This window comes from Vespa mandarinia, chromosome 15 (assembly GCF_050613455.1).
Source record: "Vespa mandarinia isolate Hongniang chromosome 15, ASM5061345v1, whole genome shotgun sequence".
Classification (NCBI taxonomy): Eukaryota; Metazoa; Arthropoda; class Insecta; order Hymenoptera; family Vespidae; genus Vespa; species Vespa mandarinia.
Window position 1 is genome coordinate 5,114,729 of NC_140824.1, and position 20,787 is coordinate 5,135,515.

The 20,787-nt window shown below is 32.4% G+C and overlaps 4 protein-coding genes across 17 annotated transcripts; 1 reads left to right on the top strand and 3 right to left on the bottom strand.

The window, feature by feature from the left end:
- Window positions 1-657: 657 nt before the first annotated feature.
- On the bottom strand, window positions 658-7,161 carry LOC118449733 (uncharacterized). Of its 10 annotated transcripts, none has more exons than XM_085661729.1 (13): window positions 6,723-7,161; window positions 5,047-5,220; window positions 4,737-4,960; window positions 4,280-4,644; window positions 4,029-4,198; window positions 3,809-3,945; window positions 3,559-3,709; window positions 3,284-3,422; window positions 2,876-3,148; window positions 2,629-2,765; window positions 2,199-2,317; window positions 1,865-2,107; window positions 658-1,726 (listed from the first exon to the last, which is right to left on the bottom strand). In XM_085661729.1, the coding sequence occupies exons 2-13, from the start codon at window positions 5,180-5,182 to the stop codon at window positions 1,667-1,669; spliced, it is 2,154 nt and encodes a 717-aa protein (XP_085517855.1). In that variant the 5' UTR covers window positions 5,183-5,220; window positions 6,723-7,161; the 3' UTR covers window positions 658-1,666. The 10 variants fall into 10 exon arrangements, with proteins under 10 accessions (XP_085517855.1, XP_035740547.1, XP_035740549.1 ...); XM_035884654.2 differs by having other exon boundaries at window positions 2,199-2,341; XM_035884656.2 differs by having other exon boundaries at window positions 1,865-2,104; window positions 3,284-3,425.
- Window positions 7,162-7,337: 176 nt separating this feature from the next.
- Window positions 7,338-10,795, bottom strand: LOC118449734 (motile sperm domain-containing protein 2). Of its 2 annotated transcripts, none has more exons than XM_085661730.1 (10): window positions 10,680-10,795; window positions 10,102-10,336; window positions 9,760-9,906; window positions 9,431-9,608; window positions 8,949-9,318; window positions 8,818-8,893; window positions 8,591-8,697; window positions 8,300-8,500; window positions 8,074-8,211; window positions 7,338-7,998 (listed from the first exon to the last, which is right to left on the bottom strand). In XM_085661730.1, exons 2-10 carry the CDS (start codon window positions 10,181-10,183, stop codon window positions 7,831-7,833), a joined length of 1,467 nt encoding a protein of 488 aa, XP_085517856.1. In that variant the 5' UTR covers window positions 10,184-10,336; window positions 10,680-10,795; the 3' UTR covers window positions 7,338-7,830. The 2 variants fall into 2 exon arrangements, with proteins under 2 accessions (XP_085517856.1, XP_035740550.1); XM_035884657.2 differs by having other exon boundaries at window positions 10,496-10,743.
- Window positions 10,796-11,058: 263 nt separating this feature from the next.
- Window positions 11,059-19,010, bottom strand: Set1 (SET domain containing 1). Of its 4 annotated transcripts, none has more exons than XM_085661723.1 (9): window positions 18,044-18,834; window positions 15,366-17,131; window positions 15,022-15,297; window positions 14,617-14,928; window positions 14,288-14,551; window positions 12,920-14,197; window positions 12,597-12,818; window positions 12,010-12,267; window positions 11,059-11,919 (listed from the first exon to the last, which is right to left on the bottom strand). In XM_085661723.1, exons 2-9 carry the CDS (start codon window positions 17,097-17,099, stop codon window positions 11,746-11,748), a joined length of 4,518 nt encoding a protein of 1,505 aa, XP_085517849.1. In that variant the 5' UTR covers window positions 17,100-17,131; window positions 18,044-18,834; the 3' UTR covers window positions 11,059-11,745. The 4 variants fall into 4 exon arrangements, with proteins under 4 accessions (XP_085517849.1, XP_035740535.2, XP_035740534.2 ...); XM_035884642.2 differs by having other exon boundaries at window positions 17,771-18,834; XM_035884641.2 differs by having other exon boundaries at window positions 17,759-18,834.
- Window positions 19,011-19,872: 862 nt separating this feature from the next.
- Window positions 19,873-20,771, top strand: UQCR-11 (Ubiquinol-cytochrome c reductase 11 kDa subunit). The gene is made up of 2 exons (XM_035884596.2): window positions 19,873-20,111; window positions 20,459-20,771. The coding sequence occupies exons 1-2, from the start codon at window positions 20,016-20,018 to the stop codon at window positions 20,627-20,629; spliced, it is 267 nt and encodes an 88-aa protein (XP_035740489.1). The 5' UTR covers window positions 19,873-20,015; the 3' UTR covers window positions 20,630-20,771.
- Window positions 20,772-20,787: the final 16 nt, after the last annotated feature.

Consider the following 20,787-nt stretch of genomic DNA (forward strand, 5'->3'; position numbering starts at 1 on the left):
TACGTACAACGAACTACAACATCGTATTCTTTAAAGGAGTAAAGATTCGCATATTATCCAATAATTTCTACAAGACAAAATTTGTTTACATCAAAATAATATAGTAGTATTCGATGTATAATCATAAACATAAATTATATGAAAGAAATATTGATGACAAATCTAAAACACGATGAACAGCATTATAAATATCAAATGGTAGGGCTTATATCGTCCAAACATAAATACATATTATAATGATTATCTTAGAATTTAAAAAAAAAAAAAGAAAAAAAAAACGTATGGTGTATTTTATAAACCTACTTTGCCAAGTTAACCTGGAAGCAATACTTATATATAATTTTTACTACTTAATATAATATAATATAAGGTGAGATAGAATCAAAACAAACAATTATAACTGAGAATATACAAATAAGATAATTGTTAAAATTGACGTGAAAGAAATACCATTATTTACTGCTAATATAATGTAATCCTCAGATGATATAGTGTTTCTATTTATTATACATACTGTATTTTCTAAACGTAGTAATATAGAATAATAAAATTAAATGAAACGCTACAGATATCTCATATTTGCTAAGAATACTTAATGCATTGTGAATTAATAAGATATAATGAATTCATTTGTTTCATTACTGTGATCTTTTATATAAGTTTGACGTTACCATTATTCATCAGACCTTGAATTAATTATAAACAGAGATTACACAATACCAACTAAGGATTACTATTTTATCGTTAGGAAAATATTATGTTTTTATAAGAGAGAAATTGTTTTTTTATATATTTGCAATAAAAGTGATGGTTGGACCTATGCCCTATTATAATCATTAATACAGATACTCAACTCATTGATTTTACGATATTACCAAACAAAGTACATTCAATATATTAACTCAATATCTTCCAGGTTAACCAAAGAATATTAACTACTATGTATACTTCCAAAATGTCATAATTTTTGACTACATCTCTCATACTTCAAGAACATGCTCACATTAATCATTCTGCCTATCTATATAGATAAGGCTCAAGCACTTCATTCATATTTTATACTACTTATTCTAATACTTCATATTTGTTTGTGAAACAATGTGACGATAAGCATTATTTACAAAATAACATCACACGACTCTTCTTGATATAAGCTATTTAATGGCAGTTGACAATAAACAATTCTGCCTTCTTATCGAGAGTTGTGGTGATATTGTCTTGAAGTTTCAAATAACTTCTTTAAAAATATTGTGCTAAACTAGAATTACTAGTATAATTCTTCATATATTGACACACGCCGGTCTTAATTCGTTAATGTCATTTTCAATTTTAAAGGAGTTAGTAAATCTCATTGACAATAAAATATTTTACATTATTATAATTGTACATTTTCATGATATTCTGCTAAACCACAAAACTACAATATTTTCATAAATTATTACATGTATCTAATGCACTAGTGGCAAAAGAAGATTCTTGTACCATACATATGTCGTATGTGGACCGCAATAGTTCCAAAATAGTTTTCTTGGAACTCAGTATAGTGTTTCAAAATGATAATACATATTAAACTTGCAGTCTCTGCATTTAATACATCACTGTGACACTGTGCAAAAGGAGAACGATTGGACTATTAAAAAGGTACATCATTCTGTTCTTCCTCTTATTACGAAATAGTTTGTAAAATATTTATATTACTGCTTCCTTCTTCTTCTTCCTCTTCTTCCTAAAACAGAAAACAACATGGCTTAATGCTTTAAAATAATATTTAATGATGATAATAACAATAATAATGTTGATTTCTTTTAATACGTCATACATTTCTAAAGCATTGTAAAACACTTTCTATAATAGAATTACTTACTTCATCAAAACCAAAACATGTTTCCATTTCTTTTTGCAGTTTTGGATCACTTTGTGTATTTTGAGATGAAGATTTGTTTGTGCTACACGATGTCACTGATTCAATTTTTAATTCGTGCATATCACTTTCATCTTCTTCAACCTCACAGCCATCTTCTCCTGTTCCACCTACCATACTATTTTCTTGACTCAAGGGATCTTGCATCACCAAATCTCCGTCTTCGCTAGCTACCACAGCCATCTGCTATAAACATAAATGCATAAATGTATGTTTCTTAACGAGTAATAATACTCGTACTGGTAATAGCACTTTTTTAAATATAAAAAGTATCCACCTGATCAGTGCCTTGATTGTCAGCTAATTGGATTACTTCTAACACAACATACTGTTGTCCATCGCTTCCTTCTACTGCCATCATATCATCTTCGTCTTCTTCCTCTTCGTCTTCATAACCTTTAAGTTTAGAAGCTAAATCACCTGTTATCACAACATATATCCATGGATATTAGTCAATGATGTGTATCTACATCATATCGTAAGTGTCCTTGTAAAATAGTGAACATATACATAATATATTCATTGTAGTCCTTCCTATTCATATAAAATTTCATACAATTTTTCATTATTTACTAATGAATATTATATCATTCCTCAATTATATCATTTCTCAATTAAGTGTTATTTTATAATCATAAAGTTATGTATATGCTCGTAAACAATTTAATATGAAATAAATTTATGCAAACTGATGCAAATTATCATACCTGTCATGACTTCGACTCGTTGACCATCGATAATCTGTATTTTCTTTTGCCGACCAATCTTCAGGGCTTGTTGTTTTTCTTGTAAAGATGATTCTGGATCATGAACAGCCATGTGTCGAATAAGATTTCCTTTGTGTCTGATAAAATAAATAATTGTACTATTTTCTTTCCTCTGCTTGTATATTAATGCAAAAGAATAAATACAAAAAATAATATATCTCTTAAGAAAAAAAAAAAAAAAACATACCTAAAAGGTCTTTCACATTCAGGACACTGATGAGTTTTTTCTTGTGGCGGTGGAGGAACATAAGATGGATTATGATAAAGATTACAATGACGTTTGAGCAACTGCTTCTGTCTAAATGACTGAAAACAATGATCACATTGATATGGCTTCTGATCTGTATGTATCAACATATGACTTTCTAAATGACGTGCGGAAATTGACGCGTACGGACAAAGGTCACATTTGTAACATTTTTCTCCTTCATGTGTTTTACTATGTAACTTATAGCTATACCTATAACATAAAAACAAAGCGTCTTGCTGTGATTGCTGTATTGTTTTATATTAATTTTTTATTTATTATAATCAAATAGCAAATAGTTAGGGGAGAAAAGAAAAGAAGAGAGGGAAGAAAAATATTATTATTTACCTGTCGGGGAATGTTTTTCCACATCTTTTACATTTTAATGGTTTGTCCGAGGTATGCAATTTCTGCACATGAATTCTAAGATCAGTTTTCCTTCCGCAAGTTGCTGGACATAACTCGCATTGAAAAACAGGTTTGTCACCTACTACGAAATGCATGATGTTACTTCTGTACATGAATAGTATGTTAACAAATAACAGAGAAGTAATATAAAATTAAATCGGTCAAATAAGAGTCATATTATTATAAATTGAGAATATATTCAAGTACGTATTTACCATTGTGAATTAACTTGTGTGCTTTTAAACTATTTGATTGCGTAAACCTTGCTTGGCAAAAATCACATTCATATGGTTTTTCACCTGTATGTATACGAAGATGACGTTTTAATTTAAAGGTATCTGGACTTGCATATGTACAATGTGGACACTAAAAATAATTGAAGATTGTCATTCAAAAGAAATTTTTTTAAAAGAATTAAATTTTGAAAATGAAAAAAAGGAAAATTACTGGCAACTATGCTTGTACCTGATATGGGCGTTCTCCTGTATGGCACCTTATATGTCGCTTTAGTTTAGATAACTCGACTGAGGCATAATCACACTCTTGACATTTATGCGGTTTTTCATGAGTATGCCTGTACCGTACATGTCTCACAAGTTCACCTTAAAATAGAAACTTATTGATATTCAATTTTTGCTTGAAAATAAAGCTTATACAAAAATTATTTAGAAAGCATAATATATACCGGATGTAGTGAATGCACTATCACAAAATTTGCAATGATGGGGTTTGGTTCCAGTATGCGTATTAACATGATTTTGAAGGGAAGCCAAAGTTTTAAATCCCCTTTCACAAACACTACACTTATGTGGTCTTTCTTCTGAATGAGATTTCATATGTCGTGACAGCAAATATCTACATATTAAATCAGGTTTAAAATAAATCATTTTATATTTATATAATGTGAATTAAACAAATGCTGTTTATAAAACGTACCGTTTTGGACTGGTATAATTACAATAATTACACATATGTGCCTGAGTAACAGTTTGAGATTTCTTTGGAAGAAATTTAATTATTTTAGTTTTATCATCTTCTACTTCTGACTCTACAGGAGCTTCATTATCCTCATTATCTTCAAAATCATAAACAGTTAAATCCTGTTCACCTTCTGCCTCCTCTACCTCACCAACTTCACCTTCGGTAGGTCTACTTTCTTTGTCCTCAGATTCTGGTTGTTGTACAATCAAAACATAACTCACTTCACCAGGATTAGTGTCAGATGGTACTATAGTAACAGTCTGATAGGCATCCCCAGAATTAATTACAACTTGATTATTTCCATTGTTTGACACTTGACCCTAAAAAAGAAAGGTATAGCGGAAAAAAGAAAAAAGAAATAAACTCATAAAATAAATATAGAAGCAAAGGTATAGTAGAGATCATTTCTTACATCCTCATCTCCATCAACATTTTCCAACTCTTCTATCTCATGATATTGTTCTTCTTGAGTTACTTCACCCTCTTGATGAACGTCACTTTCTTCAACTTCTTGAATTTGTACTTGTGTCATCACAGGGGTTTCATCGCTATTAGCCTGATAATAATATTGACCTGATTGATCGACAAAGTAAGTACCACCTTCTTCTCCACCTGACAATCCTTCCACTTGTTGCACTATAATCATAAACACATACATATATCTGTATAATTCTTTTTACATATTCGTGATTGTCAAATATAATTTTGTTATATCAACTAACACTGCACATGTTGTAGTTGCTCGCCTTGTCCGCCTTCTATTTCTTTGTTAAACGTTTCGAGATAGGTTTGAATCTCTGTTACAGATTCCTGCCCCTCTTCCAATTTTATCGCTGCAACGTTACTCGTCATGATCATACCATTAATTCATGCAAGAGTACGTTTTTCTTATAAATCTGCAACATTAACATAGAAATATTTAATTACTAATGCTTTGTGAATTAGAAGCCATAAAAAAGGCCAAATTATATACAGAAAAGTAGATGGAATTGTTATAATGAATTACTAAAGTTTCTTACTTTAATAGCATTTCATATAAATATTATAATAACTCTAATAAAATACAAAATATCTAAGTAGAATATTTTTAATTCTGCAATAATCTTGAGTATCGTAGATATATAACAGGAAATTAAAAAATATCAATTGCATATTCGATTTTAGCACAGGATAAGGAAAAAAATCAATAAGATAAAAATATATTGTGTAATCGAAAATGTTATGAATATACTTTTGTCTCATTAGAATTACTACAAATAAACGGCTTATCTAAAGACTGAAGATTTTGTATCATACGAATCTACAAATAGATCGCACGAAATGCGACAGAAATCATTTTTACGCCTTACATCCCGCGACTCTCATCCCCGTTTGATCGCAAGGAAAGCATTTAGGGAGGCATACATCTATGAGCTAAAGGAAGAAAATAATCGATCACAAGAAAAAAAATAATGGAAGAACATGAAGCGTGACGAGAACAAATGCCGCAATGATATATGCCAACGACTTCATTATGTCGTCGTAAAAGAGGGAAACAAGAAAAGACACGGGGAAAAAACGAAAATAACGCTGATAAGACGGTGCGATAAAACGCGAATCGTAGTAGTATTTTAAAATTAAAGAAAAATCAATAATCATGATAAGAAAAGGAGAAGGTGATTCGCGTAGGAGAGCGAAGAGAGCAAAGGGAGAGAGGGAGGGGGAGTGGAAGGGAAGGGGGGAGAGAGAAAGAGAGAGATAGAGAGGGCTGGTTCAACAGTAATTTCGAAAGGTATCTCTTTCTTACAAGGACGAGAACATGTATTTTGTCGGGCGATCAAATGTGCGTCGTGGAATCGCAATTCCTCGACGATGCCGGATCGCTCCATTTGTAGCAACGAGGAAACATGAAAGATAACTCGGGCGCGTGCGGGAGAGGAGAAAGAGGACGCCATGGACGAAATCGGGAGGTCGGAGGAGCGTCGAAGGGGTTCGGTGATGGAAAGGTTGCGCGCGATCAGTAGAGAAATGCGGTCGAGGATGGACCTGGGGGAGCCCGTGATCGCGGCTTCACGGTTCTCGACGTCGAGGACCCCGAAGTCGCGCATTCTGTCGGGGAGCTTTTAAGACAACGCGGTTGCTTTCGATTTCAGGACACAGGGGGCATTAACGACAAAAATTTCAGAAAATTATCACCGTCGGCGCTGTCATCAATATGGAGGACGCGACCGAGAGGAATACCTTCCGTACTGCTACGCGCTTGGCACAACTTACCCATTTCCCGCGTTTCTTTCGTTATCGGTGAACGTCGTCACTTACGAGCTTAATCTTAAACGTTCGAGCACACGAATAAATGAACTCGTCGAACACGCGAAGCGTGAACATCCAGGATAGCTAAATTATCGAAATATTCGCTTACCTCGTAAACTCGCGGTCGTTCGTGTGAGGGCGTTGTGTAAGATCCAGAGGGCAATATGGCTGATCGAACTACAAAGTGGTAAGGAAGGTTCAAATGCTGCGCGTTGGCAGCTGCGCGCTGGTACGCGTCACTCGTCGTGTTTACACTGAACGACTGCTGCCACCATCACCACTACCAATGTTACCATCGTCATCGGTTCGGCTATTTCCGGGCACCGAAGCATTTCCAAATCACCTTTCGTTCTATGGGACGCAATCGTCTGAATTGCTCTTCTTATCCAACGAATTCTTTCGATTAAAAAAATTCGTTGAATATGCGCTTTGAATGTCGTAAACGCGACCGAACTTTCAACGCGATGTTTTAGACGTGACGAAATCAACGTGCAATCGCCGAATGAAAAATGATGCCACGAAGAAAGAGCGGGAAGAAGTGAGCATCAACAGGGAGGACACGTACTAGGTTATTGTAGATTCATTTGCAGTGTCATAAAAATACGTTTTTGAACGTTTTTTAGGCGGGAAATTTTTAAATTTTATCTCGTTTATAGAAATCATAAATATTGTAGATATTTTTTATGTATGAAATAATATAATTTCATAAATGTCAAATATTGATCAAATCGCAAAAAAATTTTAGAATTTTCGAATGAATGTCAAAAAAGGTAGTTATTACTTCACATTAAAAAAATAAACGAATAATCATAGACTAAAGATTTATATATCTACATATAATATAAAATTTACAAAATATAATTGAAATTATATGAAATTTACAAAAATGGCTTAGCCGTGATATTTTAGGGAGTAATATTAAGATGAATTTTATAACAAAGCTCACAATATTTATTGTTTAATGTCAAAAAATATGAAATGGGACAAGTAAACATATTAGACATAGTCGAAATTTGAGATAAATATAATTCTATAACAATGTTTTTGTTTTTTTTTTTTGTTTTTTTCCCCCTCCTTTCTTTTTCTTTATAGTAATCTAATAAGAATAACGATTTTTAGCAAAATGTATCCACACCTAAATACTTGAATTTTATAAAAACCATACCAAGAAATGGTCTCATATATTTTAGACTAGATTTCATGTTTTAACATATATTTTATATACCACGATGAATATGGCAGTTTTCAAGATCAGCATTTTGTATATCAATTCTTAAAATATATATAACTGCAATTGCCATTAGGACTGTCAATATTATAGAGAATATTTGGAGATATTTTAATTCCTTGTATAATTTGTTGCAATTTTCTTCCAAATGAATTACCTAAAATATTTGCATGTAATATATAATTTGAAATAACTGAACCCATGATGATATATTAATTTTTATTCCATATACCTTAGAGCAAAGTGCATCTATCGTACGATTCTCTTCTATGGAACCAGATGACAATATAGAATACGTTTTCTGTACCTCATTGTTCTCATTTGCACCATCGCAACATCTTAATCTGTGTTGCTCAGCAGGTTTACCAGACTATACATAAATGACATATATAACATAATATTATATGACATAATATTTTATGCCGTATCATAAATGTGCAAATATATTTTGTCCACACCTTCCATATTGTCGTTAATTCTTGTGCGGTTGCAGCAGCATTTTTAACAGGAAGACACATTACCAGAAATCTATCATTATTCGAGAGTCCACGTAGATTGTATCCCGGTTGAAAAACGACTGTAACACTGCACCGTTCTGAAGGTGATATAATACCTGAACTTGGTCTTACCCTAAATTTCTGTGGTGATGTAGTTTTAATCTAAAATTTAATAAAACATTTTTCAAATTATGAATAATTGATATACACGATAAATCGTTGGAAATGACAAAAAAAAATATTTAACTGTACTTTGTAAGATAAAGGTTTATCTATCGTGACATTTTTTAATATAATTCTGCCAATGATTTCATTTCCTTCTTTGTTGAAGGTAACTGCTTCTGGTTCAATTGAGAGTACTGAAAAGAGCAATTTAAAAAATAAAATAAATTCCTTTTTATAACAATACAATATATAATTTTATTTTATATAAACTTTATTACTTTAATTACCTATATCTGTAAATCATGGGTACTTACATTGTTCTTCATTTACTTGATCTCCAAATCCACTTGGGGGTTGTTCTGTTAATGGAGAACTTTCAACGAAATGTACCTGCACGTTAAATAAAATTATACTTGTTCAATATATTCGAATAAAAAATACATACCTTTTTGTTATCTAGTTTGTTATTTATTGCATTTTCTGTACTCGTTCGTTCTTCCGAGACAAAAGTAAAAGTATAATCATTTGTACCGCCCCAATATTTAAGTATATCATTTGGATCCACAAAATCTTTTAAATTAGATTTATTAACAAATTTTATCTTTGGTATTGCTTTAGCAGGTAACCATGACTTAATTATCTTAAAAGCTGCGTTTAATACCCAGGGCATTTCAAATATTATGATATAATTTAGAAAATTTGGATAATAAGATTTGAATAAACCAATCAAGTATTTTGTGAATTCCATATCCATATTTGAAAGGCCGGTCTCCGCCATATCAAAAAAAATTGATATTTGATTTCCATTTCCTTCCCTATTAATATACACAATAGATCGATAAATGCATTTAACTATAAGTTAAACGTTGTATATTTGTATCCGAAAAATGAATTACTTTTATTAATAAAAAGATAAAATAAATTTACCTTTCTAATCTTTCAAACCAATAAATGATGCATCTCTGAAGTTCCCCAAAGTCCTTTGCTCCCTTAACATACAGTTTAGATCTAACAATAAAAAGAGATTTGCCATCTTTATCTTTACCATAACTAAAAATCACTCCTTCTTCTAGATAGTCTTTTCTGACATTATCCTCTGAAATGTCTAAATGTCGATACCAGAAGATAATATTGATAAGTTAATATGTTATTATTTGATTATATATTATAATAATTGTGATTGCATGTATGGAATTACTTTTAAACCGAGTAATTCAAAGAAATGAATAAATTTAAGTTAAATATATGATACTTACCATTTGCACCAACTTTTCTTCTCCAAGTACAAGATTCCCAAAGCATAGATAGAGATTCTTGTAGATCATTTTCATTATGTTCTAAGAATCTCTTTAACCAATCATCATTATATTTTATTCTATCCATATCTGCTGGATGAAAACCTCCTAAAATAAATAATCATGATTACAAGAAGGTTATTTTGATGTTTAATTTTTTATTGACTTGTGCACACATACAATCAATTATTATTGTTATAAATAATGAATTAACTAACTTATCCACGCACACGCGCTATAGAAATAATAGAAAAAAATATACAAATTATTTTTCTATAAATTATAACAATTTGATATACATACTAGGGTCAGATGGTCTTTCTTCCTCCAATTTTTTAAAGAATTTTTCGCGAATTTCAGCAATAAGTTCAGCACGCGTTTCCATCTTTGATATTGTAAACTGATACTGTAAGATTACACTTTGACCGGCTTTAAATTATGATGATGGGGAAATAGTTAATTGTTCATTTATACGTCAAATCTTTCCGTTAAAAATTGTACATATCCGTTGTTCTCGTAGTACTATATTTTATTAAAACTGTTGAAATATAAATTTTATATATATATATATATATATATATATATATATACACATATATATTATTTATGTATATGTATATATTAAATGTCAATTGTATAAAATAAGATTGCAAAATTTTTAAAAAAAGCGAATCAAATGATATTCAATATCCATTACTAATCTGTTGCATGAGCCATAAAGTCAATATATCCAACAAATCGATTTGAAATGAGATAACATATCGAATTAATAACTGTCGTTTCTTTATATCAAAAATGCCGACTCTTTAATTATCATTAAAGATCACACATAGTTTAATTTCTATTGTAAACAAATATTCCGATTATTTACGATAACGTACGCATCCAATTGCGAGTTCATATCGCATAGTAACATCGAATGAAATATTTATTGCACTTTCTTATGGCGTTTCACATTTTGATTGACCAATAAGAAGTCTTTAGGGAGCCAGAGTGCGCCACTTCAACTATGTTTTTAATTACATTGAATTAAATTAAAAAATATTGTGGATACAAGTAATCGATGTAATTATCCAGATTTATTTTCATCCAAGATCAATAGATTTTTAAACACAGAAGTATATAGATACATATACATGGAAGAAGTAGGAAAAGCACCGTTCGTACTCGCTTATTGCCGTTTTCATTGGTAATGCAAATAAATTGAGATAAGAAAAATTAATAACAATTTAATAATAATTTAGGCTTGGGAGAGGTACAAATTGATATCACTCATAAATTTTACTATTTTAAAGTGTACAGTACCATCAGGTATTATAATACTTTGCCCTATTTTTTTTTGTCTTGCAATTTATACTGGTAGCTTAATGGAAATTGTGCCTCACATTATCATTTTCGCTTCTGCGCAAATGTCGCGTTGTCATAAACGCAGAGTTGTAGAACAGTCATTAAAAGTGTAAGCAATGGATATATTTCTAGCAAAGATATTAAATATATACTCTTAGATAATCGACACAAATGAATGTTATTGCTAAAATTTGTGCGCTTATAAAATGCGCATGTAAACGATTAAAACGATTTAAAGTAAATAGAATTTTGCAACTGTGTAGTTTAGAAATTATAATGATTTGCGAAATATCTCGTCTCATTTCGTCTCAATTTAACGGACTACTTGTGTGTCATATGTGTTTGTGTGTATATATATGTGTATAAATATATACATCCACACATACACGCACAAACATATACAATTCGATAATATAAAAAACTAATAACTCGCTTAGAAAGAATGATCTTTAAAAAAAGTCTCACAAGTATAATTTAGTATTTTTCGATAGCATTTTTATAAAATGTTTACATGAAGAAGTATTTACAAAAATATGAGCAGGACATGGTGAAGTGTAGAAGATAGGAAAGAGGGATGAACAATGTAGCTCGATGAACTTTTTAATTGAGAGTACCCCGACACTGCGGAGCTCCACAAAGGCAGGGTATTTTGTCATCCTCCAATGGAAATTTGTAATCATAAGTTATTTCTTCGTTAACTCCTATCGGTTGTTTACTGTAGATTACAATTTTCTTTTGGCTTTCTATAGTAATCACTTTTGCATAGCAATTTGGCTGAAAATATTGAAAAACATTGATGATACGACAACGGTTAGAAGTAAAATATTTGTGAAAGAGAAGGTGAATTTATTTGGAAATACTCACATTGCAACTGTGATTAATGAATCTTGCTAGATTGCCACATTTTGTTGCATCAATGATCGTATCCAGATCAATACGAAATAGGTAAGAACTACCAATGCCTGTAGCTTCATACTGAGACTCCCTTAAATCGGCAACAACTGGCCTAACCATTTGTCCTACGTATTCTATGACCATTTCGTCCGCCGCAATTGGTTCCATAGCAAACAAGCCCCAATCATGAATGCCAGACTTCGCGAACTTCAATTGTTTCTTTCTGAACTGCAATGTTAATAATGTATAACAATAACAATAACAATAACAATAACAATAACAATAACAATAACAATAACAACAATAACAATAACAATAACAATAACAATAACAATAACAATAATAACAATAACAATAACAATAACAATAACAATAACAATAACAATAACAATAACAATAACAATAACAATAACAATAACAATAACAATAACAATAACAATAACAATAACAATAATAATAATAATAATAATAATAATAATAATAATAATAATAATAATAATAATAATATGAATCTTTCCTCATAAAAAGGAAAATTTAATGAAGCTTGGTATTCATACCTTTAATTGATTAAACTTAAGGAGATCACTGTCTGTGTCTATTCCAAATGCAGTTAATAGACGACGTTGATTACTTCGTGCTTCTCGCGACAAAGCTTGCATCTTACCAGTCAATGCTTTCGTATTACCCTTTTGACCATTTATTACGCTATCTCCTCCTGTATAAGTACCACCACTCTCTTCTACATCATCAGAACGTTGTATGCTTTGTGCATAATGATGCTGTATAATGGATGAAGAGATTAAATTTAATTATAAATAATCAATTATAAATTGATATATAGATAAATGATATAGAATTAATTGTAAGAATAATGCATTACTTTATGCTTCGCTTTCTCCCTTAGATCCACTTTATAATATCCCTCGGTTCTAGCACTTCCAGTTGCATGTAATCTTAATTCATCTCGTTTTCTTCTCTTAGCTGGACTTGGTATATCAGTTGCAGGATGATCAACCCAATGAGTATCGTTTAACCAATATCCTTGAGCGTCGTCCGCTAATAAAGCTTCATAACTTCTTCTTAAATATTCAACATCTTCTGCATCTATGCCTCTGGTCAAGAATTCATACAAAATACCCATTTCTGACATTAAATCTCTTTCTTTATACACTACTGGTGGTTCTTGGATATTCCTAGAGAATCTTTCATAAACATATTCATTTTGAATATTTTCCTTTTCACCTTCATGATTCTGAAGATCATGCATCTTCGAGTATTTATTCAACTTTCGTTTTTCGACCTTATGCACTTTATCTTTTCCTTTCGTTAATTTGACAACCTTCGCAGGTTTCATCTTCACTGGTGGCGCATTCATACGGGCAACAGGTTCCACGGGTTCCGGTTGCGCCGGTGGTAAGGAATATGAGTGTTCCATAAAGACCTGAGATGCTTGCGAACCCGGTGAGCTCGGGCTTTGTTGGCCATTCAATCGAAGATCTACTTCTGCTTGGAATCTTAACCTTCTAATTTCAAGGCTTTCCTCTTCCGAATCTGTAGTAGGAATTTCACTGAACATTTCAATTTTTTCAGATTCCTTGAGAATAGGTTCATCATTTATGTATTTGGCAGACATTGTTTGAAGAGCTCTGATAATATTAGGCTCAATAGGTCCTGGACTTCTATGCCGTATAATATTATCTTGTCCAGCCAATGTAATTAACGCTTCTGCAGCCGAACTTTCCATCTTTTTCATATCTTGTTGAATCTCTTCTTTCTGCGGTAACTTACCAATATATGTATTCATTTTCTGTTGTACATCCTGCTCTAACCTTGGTTTGTTCGCATTAACATCTATAGGCTTTAATGTTTCCAATTGTTCTTCCTCCATCTTATTTGTATAACTATCATTCAATCTGTCATCTGTTTCTTTATCACTTTCACATTTTCTTGGAGAAGGCAATGGGCTCTCCTCATTATCTATTTGAGGGAACTCATTTGAATTTTGATCTTTTATTTTTATATCTGGTAGCGGTGTATCTCTGCCCGTTGGAGTAGGACAGTCTAAAGATCTTTGAATTGCAAGTTCTGTTAATATATCTGGATCCTCGCTGTTACAAGCCAAGGGACGATGATCGGACATGCGGCTATCCGAATCTTGCTATAAATAAGATAAAGAAACGATAAATAAAGATTATATTTAAAAATATAATCTTTAATATATTTTTATGCATCTGTAGTTTATCTATACCTCATCTTCAAAGTTTTCTTCATCCGAGCTCTCGCTTGAGCTGCTAGAAGATTCACTGGAACTAGCTTCATCGCTAGAACTTTCGGTAGATGAAGATGAAGATGAGGAAGAAGAGCCACTTAGAAGAGAAGAAACTGGTCGTTTAACTTTTTGTACCGGTGGTAGATCCAAATCACTATCACTTTCTATAATTTCTGTGTCAATGTGATCTGACTGACGACTGTCTTCATCTTGTGGTAAGGGACTCGGAGCTTTAATTTTACGCTATTTAAAAAAATATAGATATCATTATATGCGTTTTTTTTTCTTTTTTATCATATTATGCTTACCCTAAATGAAGGCATCTTTGGCATACTGGCTCTGATACCCAAACCAAATCCATCGTAATTGAGACCCAATGGTGTTCCTTGCTCCAAAAGTAATGAAAGTCCTTGTGGCTTTGAACTTTCTTCCTTACTAGTATTATTGATAACAGCGATGTCTCCTCCTTGACTTTGATTTTTTTCTGATTTTTTCTCATCCCACCAAACTTCGAATAATTTGAATGCAGTATTTTCTACCATTTTCTTATTAAAATCTTTTTTTAAAATTTGTTTCAATTCATTCACAACTTTGTTTAGCACACCATTGATGGTAGGACCCTTAATATAATAAAATTCGGTATAAAGAAACAGCTTAAGAGCGAGGAAATAAAACTAAACACGAAATAAGATAAAATAATTTATATAACTTGCCTGTGGATTATCCTTAGTAATATTATGATTTGCCATGGCTTGCAAGCGAGATTGAAAAGATGTATAATAACTTGTTCCTTGATGACTACCGACTGTTCCCGATAATGATCCTGTGTTAGGTTGATAATGACTTTGTAAGTAGGTTGTTCCATAAGGATAAGGATATTGGGTTGGTCTAGGCCAACTGTAAACATCTCCAGATGGATAATGACTTATATGACCGGGATAACCAGGTCCTGGATATAAGTGACTCGAAGGTTCCGGCTGAGCAATGACCTATCCATTGAATTGTTTTTTATTTTACTTTATAATTATTTATAACATTATCTCACAAAGATATTTACCTCTTCAATTTTTTCATCTCCCGAACTCAATGGACTCAAAGACATTCTGTCATCATCGGGTGGTGGAGGAGGTGGTGGTTCTTTAGGTGGTTCTGGTTCAATTTCATCGGGTGCTGGACTGTAACTTCCAAGCAATGCTTCATCCTCGCTAGAACTAATAACACTACCCAATTCTTCATCAACGGAAAATTGATTTAGATTATTTTCTCGTATTTTCCATCTTTCCTTGTTTTTTTCCATCATTTTCTCAAAACAAGATTTGTATGCTTCATGAGAGATAAATGGACTTGGAGGATCTGAAAGCATTTCGTTATCGCCGTGCTGCGATTTTTTATCATCTTCGGAATCACTGCCAAATTGTAAAAATGGAGGTGCCATTCCACCTGCCTTATCTTTCAATAACATTGCTATTCTTGTGTCTAAATCTAATGTTTTACGAGTTTCAACAGGGGAATCTCTAGACGAATTTTTTATAACGCTTTGATTATCCTTTTCCTTCTTAGGAGTATGATGTTGACTTTTACTAGTAGAACCTTTATTAGCAACAGATGCTGCATTAGAACTCGGATTTTCCAAATTCGATGTTCCATGTTGACCGGGCCAGACGGACGCAGACGGATAACCAGCAGTTCCAGAATTATTATTCCACCACACATTTGAATTTTGTTGCATCGAAAGATTTTGCGATACATTCTGTGGCATATTGGCTAAATAGCTGTTCGAAGGTTGATGGTGATAACCGCTATAATAAAAATCATAATTGGCAGCAGGAGTAGAATTTTGGGAATAGTTGCTAGAATAATTTAATTCGCTAGGTGCTGTGCCATAACCTAAATCACTGCCAGTACTTCCGCTAGGTGTAGGATAATCCCTATACTTGTTATATCTTGAATTTTCAACATATGGATCTCTAACTTTTTCTACACTAGCGACTGTCTTCTTAGTATTTCTATAATCGTCCCTTTCTTCAGGCACAACTTTATCAATTGGCGTTTGCTTTTCTGGCTCGACATCGCACTTTATTTCCTTTTCAACTTTTCTCTCTAGCTTCTTTTCGACGGTTAACTCTTCATAAATCTTTTTACATTCCTCTCCAAAAGCATCAAGAAATACTCTTAAAACCCTACCCATCACAGATGTATTGTTCAACTTCTCTACACAAGCTTTTGACGCTTTTGTAGTTTCAAATACTACTCTTGCTATTCCAAGATGTTTATTAGTTACTGGATGATAATATATAGTAAGTTCTTCTACGGCACCAAACTTTTGAACCATGTCCGTTAAAAATGTTTTATCAATATTATCGTTCAAATGACAAAATGTTACCTCAAGCGGAGGAGGTTCACCGCAATAATTAGAATCTATTTTAAATCTAGGTACAGGTAAGTCAAGTTGTTCTAATCGAGTCCATATTCTTGTTAGCTGGGATCTGGGATCTCTTGGTTGAACCACAGGATACGTTGGATCTCCTGGTACCGTTCCATCGTATCTGTACAATTTTGTAGCTCCTTTGACTAAGAATGGATCGACAAGTAATTTATAATTCCTTGGTTTTTGTGCTACTTGCGGCGCAGATGCTTCCTTCTGTGAATGAGTTATGTGACCATGACTATGTTTCGATGATTGATTTGAATTTTGTGATGCACTCTGTGAATTGCCATGCGAATGGCGATGACGATGCGAGTGTGCATGCGAGTGTCCATGTCCATGTCCATGTCTCTCCATTCCGTTCATTGCCTCCAAGCATCATCCATTCGTGTGAACCGCTATCACAAATGTTTAAGGAAATTTTTATAACAACAAGTACTTAATATATAATCGAATCATAGATTAAATAGGGAGAACAGTGTCTTATATATTGTCTATTATATTGTCAAAATGTGTATTATGTGTAAAATTTTCGCGAAAAAAAAAGAGAAAACTGTTTCAATCATATCAATTCACCATGATATATATATCACGCACTCTTTTTTAAAGTTAACATAATGTTATGTTTAAAACCTAACTAAAAATTGGACATCACTTTAATTGGACAGCATTAATAGATTGCGAACAACAATTAGCGAAATCACAATCAAATCATTCACTTATCAACAATATAAAACTTGATTTGTATATTTATAGTTAAAAACTCTTGGAACTCAATTTATTTAGCACAGTTATGATGCTTGCACTAATATCAAAAGATACGATATATTTCTCTACTTTTTGAGCACCTTGCGCGGGGGTGTCTTTTAGTTTAAAAAAGAAGAAAAAAATGATCGATCCTTAGTTATCCTTAGTTAACATTTAATATGTATATCCCTTGCGGGAAAACATCGCCTTGCAGAAAAGTTTTGCGTTGACATCAGCGAAGATCTTTTTTCGATTCTTTTTTCGAAAGGGAAACGTACGTTGGCACTCACGATGAGACAAGATTTATTTTTCGCTCCTGTTAAATTTATATCCAGTTCCTTTACGCTTTCATAAAATGCACTTTCAAATAACGCTTTCAAAATCAAAGTACGTAATTCGTGTATCTCGATAACACATAACCTCAAAATTTTTCGGAGTATTTGGGCGATCGTTCTGTTGATCGAGCAGCGTGGCAAACGGTACGTAATTCTCATAGGACTCCGTTAGCTCTTTAATACGATTATTTCCATGGTTATTTATCGCAATATTATAAACGAGCTTACACAAGTTAAAAAAAAGTCGTCGACTTATGAAGAAACAACAAAATCCTTCGAGGCTTATCGCGATATACTCTCCTTCACTTTTTTTCCTGGATCCGTCGTAATTCGTAAGCTCGGTCTTTTTCCTTCGATTTCTTCGAGATATATGTATGTCGTGTACGGTTGCGTTAGATCACGATACCGATATTCTCTCTCTCTCTCTCTCTCTCTCTCTCTCTCCCTTATTTAACTTCCCCGTCAACTTTCTTCTTTAAAAAACATAAAGTTTTATTGATACCTGCCCCACGGGCACGTACCAACGCGAAAATACCCACGAACTGTGTGTGTTGACTATTCACCGATGAGAAGCACTTCGCATCGCAACTTTATTTCAACCGACCTTCCATCGATCCTTCGATCGGTATTATATCGTCGGTGTAAATTTCAAAATTTCATCCCTGATAATTATTAAAATGGATGGCTCCTGACAAAGAAAAATAATCTTTTCACGCGTTAAAGAAAGGAGCCTATAACGTCCGATAAACCCGATCGTGGAACACTTTTGAGTGACGCCATCCTTGTCACATAAGAATCATTACATAGCTTCCTAGTACGTTATCGAATATCACGATAAAACTTATTTCTATGTGCATAGACAATATCATTATTTATTCCTAAATATTTTCTATCTACGTAGATATTTTCTTATGAAAGTCTACTACGCGTTTCGACCCACGGGATATGCTATGTGAACCGAGAACGAGCACCCAAACGTTTTTTTTCCGATTTTTCATCATTCCATTATCACGAATTTCTGAATCGTGGAGAATAATACCTGAGAATTCCGTGTAAGACTGGCATTTTGTTAATTTGCCAGGAGTCTGCATATGTAATTAAATTCTGGCGCTGAATAATTGCTGAAAAACTTGTTGCCCGGTGATGTGTGGCATTTAATCCACGCATTGGTCAATTTCTAAGAACGAAAAAGATCTTACAGAAGTATTAACTATCCCATTGGCAAATCAGATAACGCGCTTAAAAAGAAAATAGCGCGTTTTCATGCACGAATACATACGCTATATTTATACGCGTATAAAAACATATGCGTCTATTTTTTCATTAATTTATTCTTTCTACTTGTATCTAGATTTTTATTTTTATCGAATAAAGAGGAAGATTAGAAATCGATTAAGATATTCATCAATTTTTATCTTTCAACACAATACATGGCAACATGCTTGGATAATACGCATGGAATTACATACGAACCGATCGTACGATTGTGTACGATTGTTGTTCTTTCTTTCATCCCCCTCCTACCACTTCGATATTAAATAAATCGAAGTAAACTGTATCACCCTCCCCCTCCGCGCCCGCCTCCCTATACGAACATTTTTACATATAGTTGCTCACATTAAATACGATGTTATTAAACGATCCTATGTTTTCAATTACACTCATCCTCCTGTTCCGATACGCACATTTACAATTTCTTTTTTAAATTTATTATTTTATCTTATATATTAAGTTGAAAACTATGAAGCGGGCGTTTTTGTTTAGTTATTTATTTTCATAAATAACTAAACAAAAGCCCGTTTCATAATTTCCAACCTAATATATAAGTACTAGGTTGGAAACTATGAAACGGGCGTTTTTGTTTAGTTATTTATTTTCATTCAACGCCCGTTTCATAGTTTCCAACCTAATACTTTATTATTAATATTTTATTCGTTACTAGCTATTATATGGCAACCAATCATAATTAATGGATGTTCCTTCTTTTTCTTTTGTTTTTTCTCTTTAGAAAATTGATATTCAGCGATCTTTAAAATTCGCCTTAACTAAAGATGAGCTAACTTCATGGTGTAGTAGCACAAACGACTGGACAATATACTGATACCGTTTGAAGGTAGTTATTGGCCTTCCTCGATAGTCTTAGGAGTACGTTCTTTTTACATTCGTTTAAAGTTTCAAAAAATATATATCTTCTTAAAATATGTCTTTCATTCAGAATTTTATCAGAAATTTTGTTCCAAAAGTTAAGGCTGACGACGAAGACGGAGAGCTAGTAGATCCTCAAACAGTTCTCCGTGTGAGTTTTTAATTATGTAATACTATTAACTTTTACAAGTTAACTAATTTACACAAAGTAGTGATAAATGTATCTTTTTAAGGCATAATCCTATATTTCCGTTTCATTTTAAATAACTTTTTAACAACACTTTATTTCACGAAATTACTATATTTCGTTCATTTATAAAACATCAGTCTTCATTATATTTCTCTGTTGATATTTGATCTTTTCAATATTAAATCAACGTTTTAACAATTGTATAACAGCTAAATAAATAAATAATTAAATATTAATTGTTTCGTCGTATTTGTTTATAAGCGTTACCGCTTTCTTATTATACTCTAATAACATTGTTTTTATTATAGGAACAATGTTCAAAGAAACACTGCGAAAAATTAAAAGAAATATTGAACACATGTAACGATCGTGTTAATTCGAGAAAGCAAACCGAAGAAACATGCCTTGAAGAATTGGTAGACTATGTGCAATGCGTAGATCATTGCGTGGCCGAAACTCTTTTCAGCAAATTGAAATGAATGAACGACAACTTCACATGGCTATTGTTGCAAATAAATTACATAGATTAATTCATGTAAGCATTGTATATATGATGAATCCAATAATAGAAATAAAATGTAACTTATAGAGGATGATTTATGTCATAATGAAATAATTATTTTTCTGTTTTGTATTT

Bases quoted from the DNA above. Each gene is read 5' to 3' on its own strand.
- LOC118449733 (XM_035884646.2), bottom strand. From the start codon at position 5,182: ATGATCATGACGAGTAACGTTGCAGCGATAAAATTGGAAGAGGGGCAG. The intron at 4,961-5,046 runs GTTAGTTGATAT...TTATGATTATAG, and splicing joins GCAACTACAACATGTGCAGT to TGCAACAAGTGGAAGGATTG. The intron at 3,710-3,808 runs GTACAAGCATAG...AATTATTTTTAG, and splicing joins CAGGAGAACGCCCATATCAG to TGTCCACATTGTACATATGC.
- LOC118449734 (XM_085661730.1), bottom strand. From the start codon at position 10,183: ATGGAAACGCGTGCTGAACTTATTGCTGAAATTCGCGAAAAATTCTTT. The intron at 9,609-9,759 runs GTAAGTATCATA...ATCGACATTTAG, and splicing joins AAGAAAAGTTGGTGCAAATG to ACATTTCAGAGGATAATGTC. The intron at 8,894-8,948 runs GTATGTATTTTT...TTTAACGTGCAG, and splicing joins ACAAACTAGATAACAAAAAG to GTACATTTCGTTGAAAGTTC.
- Set1 (XM_085661723.1), bottom strand. From the start codon at position 17,099: ATGAACGGAATGGAGAGACATGGACATGGACATGGACACTCGCATGCA. The intron at 14,552-14,616 runs GTAAGCATAATA...TTTTTTAAATAG, and splicing joins CAAAGATGCCTTCATTTAGG to CGTAAAATTAAAGCTCCGAG. The intron at 12,268-12,596 runs GTATGAATACCA...TTAACATTGCAG, and splicing joins TTAAGTTTAATCAATTAAAG to TTCAGAAAGAAACAATTGAA.
- UQCR-11 (XM_035884596.2), top strand. From the start codon at position 20,016: ATGTCTTTCATTCAGAATTTTATCAGAAATTTTGTTCCAAAAGTTAAG. The intron at 20,112-20,458 runs GTGAGTTTTTAA...TTTTTATTATAG, and splicing joins ATCCTCAAACAGTTCTCCGT to GAACAATGTTCAAAGAAACA.